Genomic DNA, 20,854 nt, shown 5'->3' on the forward strand with positions numbered 1-20,854 from the left:
GAATATTATTTTGTATATTTAATTATGTTTCACTTGTAATAATTTCTTCATTAAAATAAATTTTTAGGTAATAATTTGATATGTATCTATTTAGTTGTAAGCTCAAAGTGAATAAAATAAATTTTAAATTAGTGCGTCGTTAGAATTCGCATAACTTATGTTTATCTAGGGAATGCTTCATCTTTTACCCTTCTATTTTTAAAGCATAAGTTAATTTGTAAATCACTTGAAGTGTAGGCGGATTAGTCAAAAAAAAAAAAAACTAAGATCACTATTAATTAGTGATAAAGAAGTTATTTTGACAATAATTTTAAAGTTGGGAGGGTTTAAAATGGCAATTATAAAAATGTTGGTGTGTATATATATAATGTAAATTATGGGAGATAAAATAAAACTTTGTTGTTCATTTGGAAGTTTGAGATAGAGTTGGGGAGAAACACAACATACTATTTTTGTTAGATTTTGGGTCCCAATTATTTCAAAATTAGCCAATAATCCATTTAATGCGTGGGTTTTTATAGAGACATGATTAAAAGTTTATTAAATGATATGTGCTTTCGGATAAAGTTAGTATAAAAACGAAAATTATGATATATTTACAATAGTTTATATTGAATTTTTAATTAAAATTAGAGATGCAATTCTCAACATGACATGCAATTCTCGTCCATAAACATTGCTATAACATGCTACACAATCAGACCTAATCCAATTTGGATACATTTTGACTCAGCTCGATTTCATCACCAGTGTGAGAAGTGAAGTTCAACTCGTTGATTTCATCCGAAGCATGAGATGCAACTCTTTTACATCCTGGAAAAATTAAATCACAAGACAAACTTGCCAGGCAAACTCATTGCTTTTGGCACAAAAAATAAATAAAAAAAAAATCATAGATTAAAGGGATTGAGGACTGACTACAATATAATCAGGAATCATAGATTAAAAGGCTGTGAGAAGCGTCGGGATGATCATAATCACAATACAATTGGAACAGAAAAATTACTAGATGGACTTTGCAAGGTTACATAAAAAAAATGCATAACTGAATATATATTTATAGAATTATCTGGTACTTTTACAGTGTTTCTATATACAGATATGCAGAGTTTCCTCTCTGATCTTTCAAGTTTTCAAGATCAATAGATGCAGCTGATAATGTTAAACAAACTTAAGCCGCCTCAAGGTTGAGTTTAGACAGGTCCTGGGTCAATATCTCGGAGAACACTTGTGAACTTGCTCCATTAACATCTTGGTCAACAGGCTCCTGGAGCTTGGGTGGGTGAATCTCACCCGAGATTTCAAGCTCCAGCTTCCTGAATTCTTCTTCAATGTCTTCGTCACCCATGTCCAGTGTCTGTAAGGGTGTGGATTCTGCAAGGGAAAAAAAAAGGAATCTCCATTACTAAATATATAAATCCAAGCCCCAAAAATAAGTCGGCAATTATATCTTGTGAATCATGAACCACTTTTTTCCTGCAGTTGAGAAATTGATCAAGCAAATCCTATATTTCACTAGATTATCATGATATTATATTCATTTTGAACAATTGTAATTCTAACTTCAGGAACTTCACTGCATATACATAGGCAAGCAAATAGAACCTAGAAATATCGACCATATACTATCTTGTTTGCTCAAACGAATGATGATTCATACAGTAAATATAAGTGAGGATGACAATATTGATAGAACACCAACTCAGTTGCAGTCCGTGCTTGATTATAGCAGATACTGGACCTTTGGGGCAGTTTCATTTTGAATTTCACAAACTGAAGAATGCTTAGGGTAGATTAGGTATTCTGTGTCCACACGTCCTACCCAAGATACCAAAATGTCATATTATCTAAATTATATATAATATATTTCATCTATGTCAAATCCTTTCAAAATTTTTGAATTTGTTTCCATGATATAAAATTTCCTATCTTTCCATATGCTCTACTAAATCTTTCCTCCATCTTTTTTTTTTCTCATTTTCAAACATCATCTCAAATATAGTTTGCTTGATTGTCATATACTCATATTGAACTTTATAAATGTTCTCTTTATTTGTTTGCATTATTTGAAAAATAAAGCAAAACTAATACCCACCTTGCTGTTACATTATTCTCTTCTATTCTTTTTTCCACTCCCTAAGAAATATGAGCGTAGTGGCCAGGCAGAATTAATGGGTGGGTTGGGGATGACAGTTTGTCTAATGGGGCTAAGATGGACAGTTTTCCTACGAAAGAGGGAAAATGTAAGGGAGTGAAGAGCATAGAAATGAATTTATAGGGAAAGGATATCTTGGAGGAAAGAAACTAGGAGAGATATCTTTCCCATGTTTCCTTCAGGGGAAAGGAGGAAGAGATGTTAAATTTGTGAAAACACTAAAAAATAACAAATTAGTAAAACACAAAAATTCATTTTGAATTCTTTATCTAGATAAAATTGATGCATTCCACCCAAATCAACATTTTCTGTACGATTTGGGTGAATGCTTTTGGCCAAAATTGGGAAATATTTCCCCAACAGAAAGACGAGCCTAAATGGCCAGGAATGGTAATGACTATAAACCCTTCTTGCTTTGTCCTGTTGAAAAGATATGAGGCATTACCTAAGACTTCAGCGACTTCCTTTTGTGCTTTAATATGTTCATCGAGTTCTTGGAGTTGGTCCAGCACTTCCTCCACGTTAATATTACATTCCTTTATTGCTTGAACACCTACCTGGATAGCTTCAGAAACCTGATAGTTCAAGGTGGAAGAGAACCAATCATTGATTAGAGATATCTTCAACGAGTGAGTGAGTGAATAGATACATTATCAACCAGTCATTTCCCCTTGAAAGTAACCTTTTTAGTAGATTCAGCATCAGCAATGACACTGAGAACTTCCTCCACCCGTTCCAAAAAGGAAGTGTGTTTTGATCTGGTTTCTGACAACAATTTGGACTGTCGTATGTGCCTGTATGCAGCTTGTTTGTTTCCCGACTTAAAGGATGTCAATGCCATTTTTCTAGAACTGTAGAAAGCACAGGCAAATAATGCTGAGATCATTTTTTTGCAGGTTGTTAGAACAGAAAAATGTACTTCATGTTCTAAAAAAGATCCATAGGTTTCTCTTCCAAATAATCATAATGTAAATCTGCAGATATCCTTGAGAGCTGTTTTTTCCCTCTCTCCATTTTTTTTGGAAACTAGAGAATCACATAGTTTTCTATATACAATTGTCCTATTTGGAATTTGCTTCCTCAGGTGTTCTAATAATTGAAGTTGCAATAGCAACTTTCTAAGAGAATGAAAAATGCAAAAAAAATACTTAAAGTGACTCGGTGCATGAGGAATGAAACAACCATGGGTAAAAACAGTAACACAGGCATCATCAATTACCATTTCATACTTGCAGTCGTCTTAAATATTACACAAAGCTAAAATGTAGGCCATTGAGTTACAAGTTCAGGTAGACCACAAAGGTAATGGGTAATTGTAGGAATAAGGAATATAACTTAGTATGACAATTCCTATTGTGTCAAATGGGTAATTATAGGGATATAACTTGGTCACTGAAAAATGCCTATTGTGTTAAACCAGCATCAATAATTGGCATCCAGATAAGAAATAAATGTACGGAAAGTAAGATGTATGAAAGTAACACACCAGGCCATGTGAAAATGTTATTGGAATCATAGAGCCGCCAAATCAAGTTTGCTAGCAAATAAACATAGTACAACATTGCAGTCTACACTAGTAATGCCACAAGATCAATATTCAACAATATACACCAGCTGAATTTTCTTTGTTAGCACAGCACCAGAGAAGCTTAAACTATGGGATTCTACCTCTCCAGATTAGTATTCATTAAGTACTTTATTCTAGATTAATATTCTATCTCTGATGTAATAGAACTAAGGAGGAAGAGAAAAATTACAGCTCCCAACGGCTATCAATCACATTAATTTGCCGCTGCAACTTTTCTGCTGTCCATACTAAATGTAAAGCGTCAAAATCCAGGCTGGAGACACTTGGTACAGGAACTGGCACCAAGGACACTTTCACGCCCTAGAGGAAGCAGCCAAAGTGGATAAACGAAAATTATCACATTGCATGAGAATGATTTTTGGCGTGCATACTAACACAACTTAGGACGCTGAAAGTGCTAAAACATGACAGTGAGGGTGTGACAGTTATAATATTTAAATGATGCACAGATTATTTACCTCAATAATCTCTTCCTTCCTTATTGAGAGATATTGTGCTTTTCCATTCTCACAAAGATAACTTAAGATCAAAGAAGCTTCACCAGAACCTTTACAGGCAGTCTTGAACTCATCCATTGTGACAACACAAGTAGAAGTCCAATGCTTTTCAGAAAGATTTTTAATAACATTAGAAGAATATTCCTGCAATAGTCAATGGAACAAACCGATCTTTTATTTTAAAACATAACATTTATGAGTTTGAACAAATTGATAAAACAAACTTTGCTACTTACTTGGAGCAGTGGCTTAAGGACAAGACACTCTTCAACACTGTCTATTAAAGATGATGATCTAAATGCACCAACAAGTTGCCCTGCTCTTCTAAGCAACCGATAGATATGGCCACGGGACGGATCAATTAGATCTTGTCTCGATAAAACATCACCATTGCAATACATTTCTTGCTGAAGTAAACATTGAGTAAGGTAAGTCTAGAATTACAAGCAAGAATCTTAACACTACAATTAAAAGAACAATTCTCAAACAAGAAATTTGTTTCAGGTAAAGGTGTAACTTCCAGACAACATTGAGTTTACTTCAAAACTAAGACAACCAAAGTATTTAACAGTCACTCCTGCAACTGACCATGACTCTAAATTCTGTTGGTGCAGGAAGCATCCGACGATCGAACCTTAGTTTTGATAATGGCAAAAGATTCAAAGTTAGTGTGTGATCTAACATGTTTGAATGAGTGTTTCAGGAAAGTCCTCGTTGTGGTTAGGCAGGTGAAAAACCCTAAGGGGTGGTAACCTTAGGTCCTAGGGGGCGGTAACCCTAGGTGGAGGAAAACCCTAAGGGGCGGTAACCTTAGGTCCTAGGGGGCGGTAACCCTAGGTGGAGAAAAACCCTAGTGGGCGGTAACCCTAGGTCCTAGGGGGTGGTAACCCTAGGTGAAAAGTCCAGTCGGTCTGGAGGACTGGACTGGCATCAGGTAATCTCTCCTGAGGGGAGTAGGTGAGGACGCGTTCCCCGTCGTCCGGTCGACCTAGGGTTTCCGGTTGAAAGTCGAGACGGTCAAGACCGCCGCTATTACTATCATGTTTTATCGATTCTAACACTGCTTGCAGGTATTTTGCTCGGACTAACCTTTGTTTGCACCTGCTGGAAGAAGGTGGTCCGGGCGCCGGATGGATCCGGCGCCGCAGTCCGCGCCTGTAACCAACTTTATCCCTGACCGCCACGTGGAGCATCCCGGTTGGTTGGCCACGTCACTCCAGGCGCCCGGAAGCGCCCGGAACCTCATATAAAGGAGGGTTGAGATGCAGCTTCAAAAACAACGATTCGACAAGCTTTCCTTCTCATGTGCTGCTCAAGAAACGACTCTAAAGTGTTGTTACAGTCGACCTAAAATATTATTATTATTTTGTTGTTATTGTTTCAATTCCAGTTGTACTTATTTCCTTGTACTTATTCACGATATTATAGTTGTTGCCACCGAAAGGATCGCGGGCCTTCGAGTAGAGTCGCCTTAGGCTCGAAGTAATTCTCTGTGTGTTTCTGTGTTTTTATTCGCTGCTTATTACTCTATTAGTTTCACGACGATTTACTGATTTGAAAATGAAATAGCCACGCTATTCACCCCCTCTAGCGCTTTCGATCCATCAATTGGTATCGGACGGGGACATTTTGAATCGGTGCAACCACCATTCAAAATAATTTTTTCGTGGTATTTTTTTATTTTGGAGTCGATTAGAATTTAGCCTCATAGCTATATTCTAATTCTTTTCCCTCGAATCGGTTTTTCTCGGAATTGGTGCAACACCACCCGAGTTCGTGATCCATTTTTTCCTTCCGCACTACTAAGCCGGGACCAAGTCCCGGGACATTTTGTGGTTGTTTTTCGCTTTAGGTAAATCTAAAAGGCTACAGTAGCCTCCGCTATTCACCGGAGACGACTTGGTCTGGAAGGGTCGGATGGAGGCATATCTCCGGACTCACTGAAGTCCGGATGATTGTCAAAACCGGATTCAAACTGCCAACCGACACCACCGGAAACCACTACGAGGACTGGGATGCATCCTTAATCAAGAAAGTGGAAGCTAATGCCAAGGCAACTGCACCCTCCAGTGTGGCCTATCAAAAGAAGAACTCAACCGCATCGGCCCCTGCAAAAGAATTGTGGGAGAAGCTAATTGAACTTCACGAAGGACATCCGACAACAAAGTAAGTAAAAGAGACTTAATTTTAATAAATTATTTAACATCAAATTGCAGGAAGAAACAGCTGCACAACTCCATGCCCGGATTCAAGATCTCTCAATGGACTTCATGCGATAGGCTACCAACCGGGACATAATAAGGTATTCTCTAAACGCTTTTCCAGGAACACCTTGTGGGCATCCATGATAGATGCCAAGGTCTCCAAGGACTTATCCACCATTAAATTAGATGAACTATTTTAATGCACGCCTAACCGAGAAAGGGTTGGCTTTGGTTGCAGGCAGGAGATCGCGCGAATCAAGAATCAGAAGAAGAACCAGATTCAGAAGACGACGATGAACTTACAACCGAGATAGTCAACTTAGTTAAGAAGCTCTGCAAAAAGAAGGGCTTCAACAAAAAGGATCTCAGAAAGGTCATCCAGTCTAAAGAAGCCCAACCAAGCTCGAAGGTTAAATTCGAAGTGACTTGCTATGGGTGCAATCAGAAGGGTCACATCAAGGCAAATTGCCCGAACCAGAAGGATTCAAAGAAACCCAAAAGAAAGAAGGCATTGAAGGCAACATGGGACGAGTCTTCTTCCGAGGAATCCGACGACGAAGAACAAGAACAGACGAACTTTCTTGCCTTGACAGCCCGGGACTTCACCGACGGATCCGGAAGTGAGGACGAATCGGAAGCCGAGTCCGAGAGAAGCCACGAATCCGCATCCGTTTCCGAAGGGCCGAACCCCTCTGTAAGTAAAAGTCGTTTATACAGTTTAATTAATTATTTAATGCATAAAGTAGCTAAGTCCAAGATTCGAATCAAAGCGCTTCTGAAGGAAGTAACACTCCTTAAAGAAACGTCAAACAACGAATCCTTAACTAATCAAGTCAGGATATAAAAAGAAATATAAATCTTACCTATCCTTAATAAACAAACCAAATAGAAAAGTGGTCCAAGCATGGGTTGTCAAATCCAACCTGATCAATCAAGTTGGACTTGGATATTATTGGGTTCCTAAGGATCAAATACATTACCTTAATAAACATTATCGAGGCTATGATCCAGGGGGAGCTAAAACAATAAAAATTCAAAATTAATCTAAAAACTCAAATTTAAAAATTCGAAATTAATCCAAAACTCAAATTTAAAAATTCGAAATTAATCTAAAATTTAAAAATTCGAAATTAATCTAAAACTCAAATTTAAAAATTCGAAATTAATCTAAAAACTCAAATTTAAAAGTTTGAAATTAATCTAAAAACTCAAATTTAAAAAATTCGAAATTAATCTAAAAATTAAAAATTAAAAAAAAAATCGAAATTAATCTAAAACTTAAAGATTAAAAAAAAAAATCGAAATTAATCTAAAACTCAAGTTCGGAATTAAAAATTCAAAATTCAAAATTAATTCAAAACTCAAATTCGGAATTAAAAATTAAAAATTCAAAATTAATTCAAAACTCAAAATTCGTAATTAAAATTTAAAATTCAAAAATCAAATAAAAGGAGGGTCCAGAATAGCTGGCAACTCCGAAATCTATTTACCCGACAGGGTAACCGAACTTAATCTACCCGAAATGGGTAAACAAGAGTAGATCACCCGGATGGGTAAATAGGGATAGATTAAAAAGGGTTAAATTTTAACTTGAAGCACAGTACTGGTGAAATTTTTGGGTGATAGTACGTTGGGAAAACTTGGGCATCGCATGTCTAGGAAGATATGGCTTCGACCTGGTGCATTTGGCCAAGTGGAACTAACCGAAGCTACCCTTAAATGGATCCTAACTAGTTAGACCAAGGTTTAGTATTAAAGCTCAATGGGTAGGACTATTTGGGAAACCTCGAAGGCATGGTTACTTTAATGAGCTCCTTGTGACTCACCATAGCCCAGAAGTTTATCCAAAGAACGCTTACTTGTTGGACCCAAAGCTAAACCCGAATCTAACATAAAGTTAAACAAAATCCTATAAATTGAACAAATTCATCTCACAGAAAAATAGGATCCCTGATTGAAAACATACATCGGGTGAAATGACTAAGCAAATTTTAAATCTTACTTAAGTGAAGTTAAACATTTTCAAAATTAACTTAAACAATTTCAAAATTTGAATTAATAATTCTCAATTAAACATCAAATCACCAAATAAACTCAGATTAGGTAAGATACTAAATTAGGGACCTACTTCAATCAAACTGTCTTTTGATCCATTAACTACTTTATGTGTAGGAATTGGATCAATGGATGTTGGACAGTGGATGCTCCAGACATATGACTGGAGATAGGTTGAAGTTCACTAAGCTAAAACTAAAAGACCTAGGCAACGATGGAAAACTGAAAGTAATCGGAAAAGGTAATATCGAGCTTAATTCTGATTTTATTATTCGAAAAGTACTGTTAGTTGAGAATTTTAATTTTAATTTATTAAGTATAAGTCAACTATGCGATACTGGTTATTCAGTCAATTTTACCAAGTCTGAATGTATAGTTAAACATGTCGATAATCCAAAAATCACACTTAAGGGCACTAGGAAAGATAATGTTTACACCATTCATCTACCGTCGTCCTCAATAAAATGTTTTCTAACACAACAAGAGGAAACTGAGTTATGGCACAGACGACTCGGTCACACTCACACAAGACTCATTTCAAAAATGAGTCAAAATGGACTAGTTAGAGGGTTGCCCAAATTAAAAGTTATTGAAAACTCAATCTGTAATGCATGTCAACAAGGAAAACAAACCAAGTTCACCCACAAGTCAACCAATACGGTTAGAACTACCCATCTACTTGAGCTCCTTCACCTAGATCTATTTGATTCACATGGAGCCAAGTCACTAAGCAAGAACCAATATTGCTTAGTCATAATTGATGACTACTCCAGGTTCACCTGGGTAAGATTTCTAAAAACAAAAGATGAAACCTTGAAAATATTTAGTAATTTCTGCAAATTAACAGAAAATGAAAAAGATACTAAAATTAAAAGGATAAGAAGTGATCATGGAGGAGAATTTGAGAATCACAACTTCACTGAATTATGTGAGATAAATGGGTACAAACATGAATTCTCCTGCCCTAGAACCCCCCCAACAAAATGGTTTAGTAGAACGTAAAAACAGAACTTACAAGAAGCTGCTAGAACCATGTTAAACTAGGATCAATTCTGGGCTGAAGCAATTAGTACAGCATGCTATATTCAAAATAGGATCTTAATTAACAAATTTCAAAATAAAACCCCCTATGAAATTTATTATAATAAAATTCCTAACTTAAACTATTTAAAAGTATTTGGGTGTAAAGTCTTTATTTTAAACACTAAAGATTACTTAGGAAAATTTACATCAAAAACAACCCCAGGAATATTTTTAGGGTACTCAACCACTAGTAGAGCATATAGAGTATATAACAAGAATACTCTAAAAGTAGAAGAAACAACAAATATAAAATTTGATGAAGACACTATAAATGAAACTGAAGATACAGAAAATGTTAATCCAATAAACAGAGAAGATGACGAAACTCAACCTGAACCTATTGAATCTGAAGAACAAATCACTAATTCAAATGACATACGACCAACCAGAACAAGCACAAATCACCCATCTGACCAAATATTGGGTGATCCAACTGTAGGAGTAAGAACTAGGTCATCCTATAGAAACCAGAGTCAAATAGCCCTAATTTCAAAAATTGAACCCAAAACCATAGAAGAGGCCTTACACCCAGATTGGACTATAGCAATGCAAGAAGAACTGGCCCAATTTGAAAGAAATCAGGTATGGGAATTAATGCCTAAACCCATAGACAAAACCATAATTGACACTAAATGGGTTTTTAGAAACAAATTAAATGATCAAGGTGAAATAGTAAGAAATAAAGCCAGGTTAGTAGCCAAAGGGTTCAATCAAATAGAAGGGCTAGACTATGATGAAACCTATGCTCCTGTAGCAAGACTTGAATCCATTGGCCTATGCAGCACACAAAGGATTCAAGCTATTTCAAATGGATGTAAAATCTGCATTCTTAAACGGATTTATTAAAGAAGAAGTATACGTAGGTCAACCCCCAGGATTTGAGGACATAGAACATCCAAATTATGTCTTCAAATTAAAAAAGGCCCTGTATGGACTAAAACAAGCACCTAGGGCTTGGTATGAACGACTGTCCAACTATCTAATATCAAAAGAGTTCAACCAAGGTCAAATAGACCCAACCCTTTTTGTAAAAACCTTTGAAAACGACATCTTTATAGCACAAATTTACGTCGACGATATCATTTTTGGATCAACCAACTCAAAAATTTTAAAAGAATTTACCAAACTAACGGAAAATGAATTTGAAATGAGTCTAGTAGGTGAACTCAATTTCTTTTTAGGTTTACAAATTAAGCAAACCAAGGACGGAATTTATATTTATCAAACTAAATATGCTAAGGAATTAATTAATAAATTTGGAATGGAAAATTCTAAAATCATTAATACACCAATGGCTACTAATGTTAAAATTGACTCGAACTTAGAAGAAAAACCAGTAGACTTGAAATACTATCGAAGTGCGATAGGAAGTCTACTATACCTAATTGCAAGTCGACCAGACATCATCTTTGCAGTAGGTATGTGTGCAAGATACCAATCTTGTGCAAGAGAGTCTCACTTAACATTAGTAAAAAGAATCCTTAGGTATGTTAAAGGAACCCTAAACGTAGGACTTTGGTACCCTAGATCTTGCACCCTTGATTTAACCGACTACTCTGACTCTGACTATGCCGGGTGCAAGCTAGATAGAAAAAGCACAAGTGGCCGTTGTCAATTTTTAGGGCACTGCTTAGTGAGTTGGTCAAGTAGAAAACAACACTGTGTTGCCTTATCTACCACTGAAGCTGAATATATAGCACTAGGTGAATGCACATCTCAATTACTATGGATGATGCATACCCTTAAAGACTATCAACTTGAATATCAAAAAACAAAAATCTCAATCGATAACATAAGTTCTATAAATCTAACAAAAAACCCAATTCATCACTCAAGGACGAAACATATAGAAGTAAAACACCACTTTGTAAGAGATCATGTAGCTAAGGGTGACATTGTACTCAATTATGTTGAGTCAAAATCAAACTTAGTTGACATCTTTACAAAACCCTTACCTGAACTTGAGTTCAGTACACTTAGAAGACAAATAGGAATGTGCTGGGTAGAATAGATACTTTCAATCCAGTCCTTTTGTTTCAGATTTATAACTTCTAGGCAAAACTGATTTTTCAAAATCCCTACTTTACTAGACTTTCAAAAGTTGGATTTAGCCTAGGATTTCCCCTAGAAATCATGTTCTCCCAGGACTCAGTCAGAGCATCTCACAAACACCTAAGTTTACCTTGATTGTGTTTGTAAAACATAGAACGGTGTGAGATGCATAGGGTACAGCCTGGACTCGAGAATGCTTATTTCTGTGCATCAATATGAGTCTGGGCGTTAAATACATGATTAACAGTAATCAAATCAAGTCTTCCAGCCTTAGTCAAATCTAACTGGATCAATTGACTTGACTTGACTAACTAAGTGAACACTGTTGCCCTCTAGGCAATCAGCAAGTAGCTAAACGGTTAGACAGTTGGTGAAGGAAATAAGAAGTTTAAGCATGTCTGTACTTAAAAGATCTGATAAAAAAAAAAATCTTGACTCATGCTTTGACTTTAGGGCTCTGATACCTTACTAAAACAAAGGGCAAGCTATTTAAAAATAAGGTCATCCCTTCTCCTTTGCCTTAACTATTCTTGAAATACATTTCAAAAACATGTCTTAAGCAGCTTTCTCAAAAAACTCTCTCTAAGTTTAAAACTTTCAAGTGTTCTCTAAAACTTTAAAGTTTTTAAGTATTATTTTCTTTAAAACTTTTAAAAAAAAAATTTAAGTTAAAAATTTCTTTTAAAGCAGTATTAATTAAAACTTTGAAATTTTTAAGTTAAAAATTTTTTTTGGAAATTTTCCTTAAAACACCTGAATATTTTTGAAGATGAAAATTTTGTTAGGAAATTTCTGAAGCTGAAAATGTTGTTTGAAAATTTGCTGAAATTGAAAATTTGCTGAAATTGAAAAATTTTGTTTGAAAAATTGCTAAAATTGAAATTTTTTTTTAAGTTGAAAATCTTGTTTGAAAATTTTTAAAGTTGAAAATTTTGGTTGAAAATTTCTCAAGTTGAAAATTTTGGTTGAAAATTTTTGAAGTTAAAAATTTCTCAATTGATAAAATTTTGAAAACTATTGCTATTTTAAGGTGTTGCCTTTCACTTGCTCCTTGACTAAGTTAAAACGTTTTCTGCTAATTTCTGTCTTGAAAAATTTAGTTTTTTTTTCAAAACTAGCTTATTTTTTATATATGGCAAAGGGGGAGAGTAGAAAAATTCAAAGAAAGAAATAAAAATAGAAATTCAAATTCAAAGAAAGAGTAGAGAAATTATTTGGGAGCTTGTATTAAGGGGGAGCTATGTTTATGCTTATCTTGCTATCACGCTTATCTTGTGTCTTGTGCTTATATATAACTGCATATTTTTTTTTACTTAACATTGAATTTCGGTTGCCATTATCAAAAAGGGGGAGATTGTTGGTGCAGGAAGCATCCGACGATCGAACCTTAGTTTTGATAATGGCAAAGGATTCAAAGTTAAGTTAGTGTGTGATCTAACATGTTTGAATGAGTGTTTCAGGAAAGTCCTAGCTGTGGTTAGGCAGGTGAAAAACCCTAAGGGGTGGTAACCTTAGGTCCTAGGGGCGGTAACCTTAGGTCTTAGGGGGTGGTAACCCTAGGTGGAGAAAAACCCTAGGGGGCGGTAACCCTAGGTCCTAGGGGGTGGTAACCCTAGGTGAAAAGTCCAGTCGGTCTAGAGGACCGGACTGGCATCAGGTAATCTCTCCTGAGGACGCGTTCCCCGTAGAGGGAACAGTAGGCGTCGGGTCGACCTAGGGTTTCCGGTTGGAAATCCGAAGTCAGACTCGGACAGTCCGAAGACTGTCAGTTATTACTTACTGTGTTTTATCAGATTCTAACACTGTCTTGCAGGGTATTTTGCTCGGACTAACCTTTGTTTGCAGGTGAGGAACCTGCTGGAAGAAGGTGGTCCGGGCGCCCGGGACCAACTTTTATCCCCTGCGCGACTTCGCCACGTGGAGCATCCTGGTTGGTTGGCCACGTCACACTCCAGGCGCCCGGAAAGGATCCAGGCGCCCTGAACCTCATATAAAAGGAGGGTTGAGGTGCAGCTTCAAAAACAACGATTCGACAAGCTCTCCTTCTGCTGTGTGCTGCTCAAGAAACGACTCTAAAGTGCTGTTACAGTCGCCGACGACCTAAAGCTTCAGTTATTATTTTGTTGTCGGTATTGTTTCAATTCCAGTTGTACTTATTCACGATATTATAATTGTTGTCCACCGGAAGCGATCAAGGATCGCGGGCCTTCGAGTAGGAGTCGCCTTAGGCTCCGAACGAAGTAATTCCCTGTGTCTCTGTGTTTGACTGTCTTTATTCCGCTGCTTATTACTCTATTAGTTTCACGTACGATTTACGGATTTTGAAAAACGAAATAGCCACGAGCGTTATTCCCCCCCCCCCCCCCCCCCCTCTAGCGCTTTCGATCCATCAAATTCTGTAGCCTTCAGCCTTCTATCGGCATACAGACTTGATTTACTAATCTCAACCATCTATTTCCAATAAGTTAGGAGTTAGGAGATCTACAGTCTCATTAAGCATTAATAAATGAGTTTGAGTTTCTTAATTTTGATGTCTCCAGTGAGAGAGAGACTCTTCAACCTGTTTAAATTACCCGCACAAGTCCAAATATTACTTTAGGTATTATAAGTTGAAAAAAATCATAAAAATCTAGATGCAATGCGACTAAATATTTTTTAAAATTGTACTCCAAAATACGAGAGAAAAAAGAGCAGGATGCAAACATGGCCAGTTGGCACCTGATCTTGGAAAGAATCAGGAATGGGCAACTAAATGGGACAACAAGGTTTAGATGTAACTATTAATAAAACCATCCTTCTTTTGCTCTCTCTCTCTCTCTCAGCTACCAAAACCCTGTCAGCAGGCTAGTAACCCTGTGTATTCAACACTTAAATCCAAGGCATAGCTCAGAGAGATGCGAAAATAGCATTGCTATTAATCAAATACCAAGTTTAGACAGCAAGGAAAAGAAAACAAATGGAGAGAAGATGGACTAATTAAATAATAAATTATACACAAACTAATATAGGATTTCTGATGTAAGAAAAAACTTCTGCACTCACAAAAGATATCTTTTATGAGAAACATTAGCTCTCCCACAAGTATCAATGCTAGCAAAAAAAAAAAAAGTCTTTCTAGATACTAGACGAAATGATATGTATATACATCATTCTCATGCAATATCAAGTTTATGTTGGAAAGAAGCTGGCAATGTTCAACTACATATATGATGGTAGGCTTAGACTAGCAAAACATAATGTCTTGACATAGAATAAATGTGAATACAAATCCAAAGAACTAATGATTAATTAAGCTTACCAGGACCCTGTCAAGACACAAGGGAGTCAATCCTCCTCTAGAAAACCATGTATTCTTCACCTACATTGTAGAGCATAAAAGTCGGTATAATCATAACTCATAGATTATTAGAATACCACATAGCTAAATCGATCACCAAAGTGGTTAATAGATAATATGGTCATTTGTCAAAACCATATATGATAAGCAGGATGTTATGGAGGGAAAAAAAGGAGACAAACATCAAGCTGCATAAACATAACATATTTCATGGCCAAATGGCTGCTATTAACTTAGGCTTCAAAATGAGCAAATATACAACAGTAATTGCCATCTTTCAAGGATAAAATATAATAATTCTATAAAATAAATCAGGAAAACTAGTATTATTATTTGTTGAAGTTACACTAGTCAATGAATTTTAAGTATAAACAAAGAAAAATGGTCACTAAAATTATCATTTAGAGCAGTGGGTGAATTAGACCAACTGAAGTATCAAATTATCCATGTAGCAGAAAGAACTCAACTATCCTCCTCTCACTCCAGTGATAAGCTAAATGCACCCAAATCACAGACCTCGGAGACTCTCAGGGTGCAGACGCCCAGATGGCGAGCGACTCTGATGATGAGATCCCGCCAGAAGACAAATTTCGACTCCCAATCCGTCCGCTGCCCGCTGAAGGCTTTGAAGCGGGCTACCGCGGTGACCTCGTCGTCCCAATCCGGCACCTCACTCCTTACGAGCTCCTCTACCGTCGAAGAAGAAGCGATGACCCGACTCATCGAGATCAATACAATGCTAAATCTTATTCATTTCTTGAGGGGAGAAATTGAATTTTGGAAACTCTGTAGGATTCCGGAGGGGCGAGGTCGTGCGGGTGTCCAGTACCCGGAGACGAGAGGCAAAATTTAGGAAGGTTCGAGAAAGGCGAAGAGGTAGATCAAGCGCTTGCATTTACATCTAGTGCAATCGGGCCGGGCTCCTCCGTGCTCCTCCCAAGTAAACAGACTTTCAAGTAAACAGAGACTAAATCTAAATCCAACCAGATGCGACAGAAAGGCTAATTTTGAACAATTTCTTAGTCAAATTTTGTTTATTTAAATTAAAACTGACTGAACATAAAGAAATCTGATTATATCCATTTTAATTTATGTGAATTTTTGATATTACAAGAAGTTTAAATATGGTGTTTATTATTTATTTTGATTTTTTTATAGATGTTTATATATAAAATTAAAGAATCGACAAAAACAGGCCATGTTGGGTCTGATATGGAGTCATATCATGTCCATGTTGAGCTTGATATGGAATCATATCAGGCCCAACGTGGGCTTTTTTGCCGATTCTTTGATTTTGTATGTTAATATCTATGAAAAGCCAAAATAAATAATGGACACCATATTTGAACTTCTTGCAATTTCAAAAATTCATAGAAATTGAAATGGATGTAATCGGAGTTCTCTAGGTCCATCAGTGGGTTTTGATCGAAACCCACTAATCGACCTAGAGAACTTCGATTACACTCATTTTAGTTCCGATAGATTTCTGAAATTATAAAGAGTTCAAATATGCTATTCATTATTTTTTTTTCCTTCAAATGTATTAAAATGTTATTAAAAGATTAACTAATATTATTCATATGTCAAAAAAGAGATGAGAGAGAAGAGAGAGAAAATAATGTAGAAAAGAAAAAGGTAAAAAAGTCAAATTGTCAGGAGGGTAAAATAGGAAATACTTTTAAAAAGATACGTTCTTGGGTAAATATCAAAGTAGAGTACATCTATTGGTAAATTTAGATCTCTATATATGCCTCCTTTAGTAAATTACCGAATTAAAAAAATAAAGCGCTTTTTTTTATTATTTTATTTTCCTGTTTTGTCATGTATTTAATTTCGATGTAGACTTGGGTCGCGCCCGATGCTTCGAGATTTATCTCGGTCTCTCATTTCCATCCCTGCGACTATCCGCCTGCTATTTCTTGGCGTCCAAGAAAAGAAGGGCACGCGATTCCTTCCCTCTTCCATGTGAAAGAGGCAACGACTGCGATCGCCTCGATCAAGATCAGAGAAGAGCAAGGAGCGGGGAGCGGAGCAACGAATCCATGTCTTGGTACTACTTCAGAAGCAGAAATCACAACAGAGACGGTGGGGCATGGGGCCGGATGACAAGGGGGATGCTGCCACTGCTTGCGCTGCAAGTGGCGTCCGAGTTCCACCGCCTCGGCCACAAGCCCCCAGTCACCGCCGGCCTCCTACTCGCCAACACCATTGTCTACGTCCGTCCCTCGTTCCTCGACCGCCTGCTCCCTACTTTACATGAAGTCTCCTTCAATCCCCATTTCATCATAAAGGTAAACCTGCTCTCTTCGATAGCATCAATACAAAATTTCACGTGATTTTTGTGACGTTACCGGATTTCTGTCATTAGTCTGTTTTCTGCACGGATTCTTACCTTTTCAGTCATAAAAATTATTCCCTTTTTTTGGGACTCAATTCCAACCACTCAATGAGTTCTCTAGTCATCAATACGCTTTTTCTTGTGCAATTATTCATCGTTGCTTTCGTGAAGTGCTAATTATCTCAGTTTCTATAGTCATGCCACTTCCATCGTGTTTAAATTCTATAATGATTAATCTTTTTGCTTGCAATCGAGCTCTTTATTAGTAAGCTTAAATATTTTAAGCTAACTTATTTCCTAACCTTTCCTAATCTTTTTGAGTATTTATTTTGTTTTGCAACTCTGATATGCAATTCAATGAGGGTATACACGTTCGTTAATACTCTTAATTACTAATTGTAGATTGCATGTGGTTTTTCTTGTTTGCCATAAGAAAATATGGTGCGAAAATTAATCTCTGTAAAAAAAAAAATTCTCAATAATATAAAGAGTCTTTGCAAGGGATGGTAAAGTGGAACCAACAGAACAAGAATCAAATGTGCTGGATTGTTGCAAGGATATTATCCTGCATATATACATGTGAAGTCATAGGCTCCGCACTACATATGTAATTTAGATTCACATCGTTTTCTCTCTCTCCCTTTATTGCTTTTCCTCACCCCCCTGGTGTCTTGTTGATAGGCTTTCGTAACCATAAAATCTGCAAATTTTCTGCCAACTTGTCCATGCCACCTTAACCTCTTTCTCTCATTTTATCATCTTTCATATTGCATCAATCAGAAAACTCAGAATGAAAACATTTTGCGTGACTGCATTGAGAGGATAATATGAGGATAGGAGAGCGAATAATAGGGGATCAAAGAGGAGATTTAGTTGAATTCAAATCAGAACAACAGATTGACTGCCTATTCTAGTTTCTATTGCATCACTTCCCCATGCCAAAGAGAAATCAAACCAAAAAAATTTGAACAGGAGATCCAATCCATCTGCACAATATGGATGCCAGGTTGCACAACATGTGTATTTGGTCATCTACCCAGAGGGGAAGGGTTGATAGAGTTAATGGGATACCAGGTTGTGCAAGATACATTTAATAATAAATGAAGTTCTTTAACTTGCATATTTGTGCAACTATATTACCAAACTTCTTAATGTGTTCTCAGTTAATTCATTTCTGTCTCCATTTTAATTCTCTCAAATCACAGTATTATCATTGTTTTGGAGAATAGATATTGTCATCTTCTATAATGTTGCTTATTGCTATTATGGACATGATGATTCTTTAATAATTTCCGTCCTAATATGAGATAATCCTATGCCAAGGTAGACATAAAAATGGACAAACCTAAATTTAAGTGTGTTCCACTGTATTGATACAAGCAGCAATAATGATTATAAATTGATGGATCAAACTTGGCTCTAATACCATGGCGAGAAGAAGAGAAATGGAGAGAGGATAATAAAAGGGGATCCATGAGGCGTTCAGTTTGGCATAAGATAATCAAATACAAGAAATTTACTTCCTTATATAGGCGTTAGACAGAAAATACCCATCATCTAGGAACTAACCACTAATTTCACAATTGTGCTATATAATAACGTATTCCTGTTCCAATTCATACATGCATCAGAAATGCATTGTTGACAAGAACAACAACAACAAATAGTTAGTCCAAACTATCACTCTGGTGGTGATGACATCTCATTCTCACCTTGAACCAAATATGATTAGAATCCATGGTCATGCAATTATAGGCATAGTTCTGTGGACTTAATCCAACCCTCCACCATTTGCATCCTAGTTTGATGGAGCTAAAGGTGCAATGTCTCAGCATTCTTAGCATATCTTTCTGCATAATCCATACAATCCTTGTACATTTTTTTATTTCTTCAATTATACTTGTCTAAGTCACTTTTTTTTATTGGTAAACCCTGATTAATAATATGACGGCCATCAGTTGAATTATATAATCATATTTATTTTCTATAAATGTAAGAAGTTCATGATGTCAACAAATATCCAATCTCTCTTTATCCCAATTGTCCGTGTTATTTTCTTTTTCATCATCATCATCATCACCATCACTATATGCCTTGACTATTTGAGCTTATCCTTCTATTTAACTTTGGGTACTTGTAATATTTAAATAACTTTTTTTCATTAACTATAGTTTTCGTTGTCTTGTTCTATTGCTGACATATTTAACTCTAACTTATCCAATTCATCTAACTATAAAATATCATTTTGTGCCAATGGACATGTAGATGTAATATTGAATGAACAGCTAATGGCACATATTATGATTCTCCAGCGTATAGTTTCTTTTGGTCTTAGTGTTCTTGCAAAGAGTTTCAATGCACTTTATTGTTATGGAAAAAGCACAACTGGCAGTGTGGTTTGTGAACTCACACTCTCGAGTTTATAATTCTCATTCTGATATTGGGTCTTTTTACTCTCAACTTTTGACTGACTTGTCTTCTTCCTGCTTCCATACCTTTGATTTTTTTTTTAGTAAAATAGGAGAATCTCTTACTATTTCCAGTTTTCTTATAATGCAGTATGGTGATCTGAAGCGTTTTTTCTTATCACCATTTTATCATCTGGATGATGCACATCTCTTCTACAATATGACGTCTCTATTGTGGAAGGGTATCCAGCTCGAGACATCAATGGATAGTATGGAGTTTGTATCCATGGTTGCAATATTGCTTGGGATGTCACAGGGCATTACTTTACTTATGGCTAGAGGTTTGCTTATTTTCTTTGGCTATGAGAGAGCATACTACAATGAGTTTTCTGTTGGGTTTTCTGGTGTTCTATTTGCCCTGAAGGTCGTACTGAATGCATATTCTGATGAGTACACTTATGTACATAGTATGGTAATCCCAACACGGTATGCTGCATGGGCAGAATTGATCCTTATCCAAGTTTTAGTACCAGGCGTGTCTTTTATGGGTCACTTGGGTGGGATATTAGCTGGTCTTCTGTATCTTAAACTGAGAAGTTCATATAGAGGGCTGGATCCACTGTCTGCACTCATAAGAAAAGCATTTGGTGTTGTAAGCTGGCCTTTAAGGTTTGTCAAGAATATTTTCAACTTACAACGCCGTCGCATATCGGGTGGAGGAAGAGTTGGAAGCACACAACCAAGGTTCCAGTCTGGTGTTTGGAGATGTGATACATGCACGTATGATAACTCAATGCACGATGATGTATGCGAGATGTGCAGCACACCTCGTTGGGGCAATGGATTCCGCCAGGTCAGACAGTCAAATCCATCAAACAACAACCTATCGGTAGAGGAGCTCCGTCTTCGCAGGCTTGAAAGATTTGGTTGATGATTCATAATTTCTCACAACCGTAGGAGAAATCCAGGTTGTGCTATCCTATTAGGTGAATAGGCTTGTTTACAGGCCTTGGTACCTTGATTGAGATCCCAAGACATTTTTTAGATATCAATTTTTTGTCTTGTTTCCAATTCAGAAGTATATAAAGAGTTCCTGACTTTATAAATGGATATATTACACGAAATAATTTGATGTGA

The 20,854-nt window shown here is 36.5% G+C and overlaps 2 protein-coding genes across 2 annotated transcripts; one reads left to right on the plus strand and one right to left on the minus strand.

Annotated features, from left to right (window-relative positions):
• Positions 1-974: 974 nt before the first annotated feature.
• On the minus strand, positions 975-15,850 carry LOC121967579 (charged multivesicular body protein 7-like). The gene is made up of 8 exons (XM_042517889.1): positions 15,488-15,850; positions 14,933-14,992; positions 4,477-4,647; positions 4,202-4,384; positions 3,913-4,043; positions 2,838-3,006; positions 2,601-2,730; positions 975-1,374 (listed from the first exon to the last, which is right to left on the minus strand). Exons 1-8 carry the CDS (start codon positions 15,692-15,694, stop codon positions 1,172-1,174), a joined length of 1,254 nt encoding a protein of 417 aa, XP_042373823.1. The 5' UTR covers positions 15,695-15,850; the 3' UTR covers positions 975-1,171.
• A 980-nt stretch (positions 15,851-16,830) lies between these two features.
• LOC121967580 (rhomboid-like protein 14, mitochondrial) lies at positions 16,831-20,854 on the plus strand. Its single transcript, XM_042517890.1, has 2 exons — positions 16,831-17,262; positions 19,869-20,854. The coding sequence occupies exons 1-2, from the start codon at positions 17,014-17,016 to the stop codon at positions 20,646-20,648; spliced, it is 1,029 nt and encodes a 342-aa protein (XP_042373824.1). The 5' UTR covers positions 16,831-17,013; the 3' UTR covers positions 20,649-20,854.

Source organism: Zingiber officinale, chromosome 3B (assembly GCF_018446385.1).
Source record: "Zingiber officinale cultivar Zhangliang chromosome 3B, Zo_v1.1, whole genome shotgun sequence".
NCBI lineage: Eukaryota > Viridiplantae > Streptophyta > Magnoliopsida > Zingiberales > Zingiberaceae > Zingiber > Zingiber officinale.

Coding starts and splice junctions, on each gene's coding strand:
- LOC121967579 (XM_042517889.1), bottom strand. CDS start 15,694: ATGAGTCGGGTCATCGCTTCTTCTTCGACGGTAGAGGAGCTCGTAAGG. Junction 14,993..15,487: donor GCACCCTGAGAGTCTCCGAG/GTCTGTGATTTG, acceptor TCTACAATGTAG/GTGAAGAATACATGGTTTTC. Junction 3,007..3,912: donor ATTGATAGCCGTTGGGAGCT/GTAATTTTTCTC, acceptor TGCTTTCTACAG/TTCTAGAAAAATGGCATTGA.
- LOC121967580 (XM_042517890.1), top strand. CDS start 17,014: ATGTCTTGGTACTACTTCAGAAGCAGAAATCACAACAGAGACGGTGGG. Junction 17,263..19,868: donor ATCCCCATTTCATCATAAAG/GTAAACCTGCTC, acceptor CTTATAATGCAG/TATGGTGATCTGAAGCGTTT.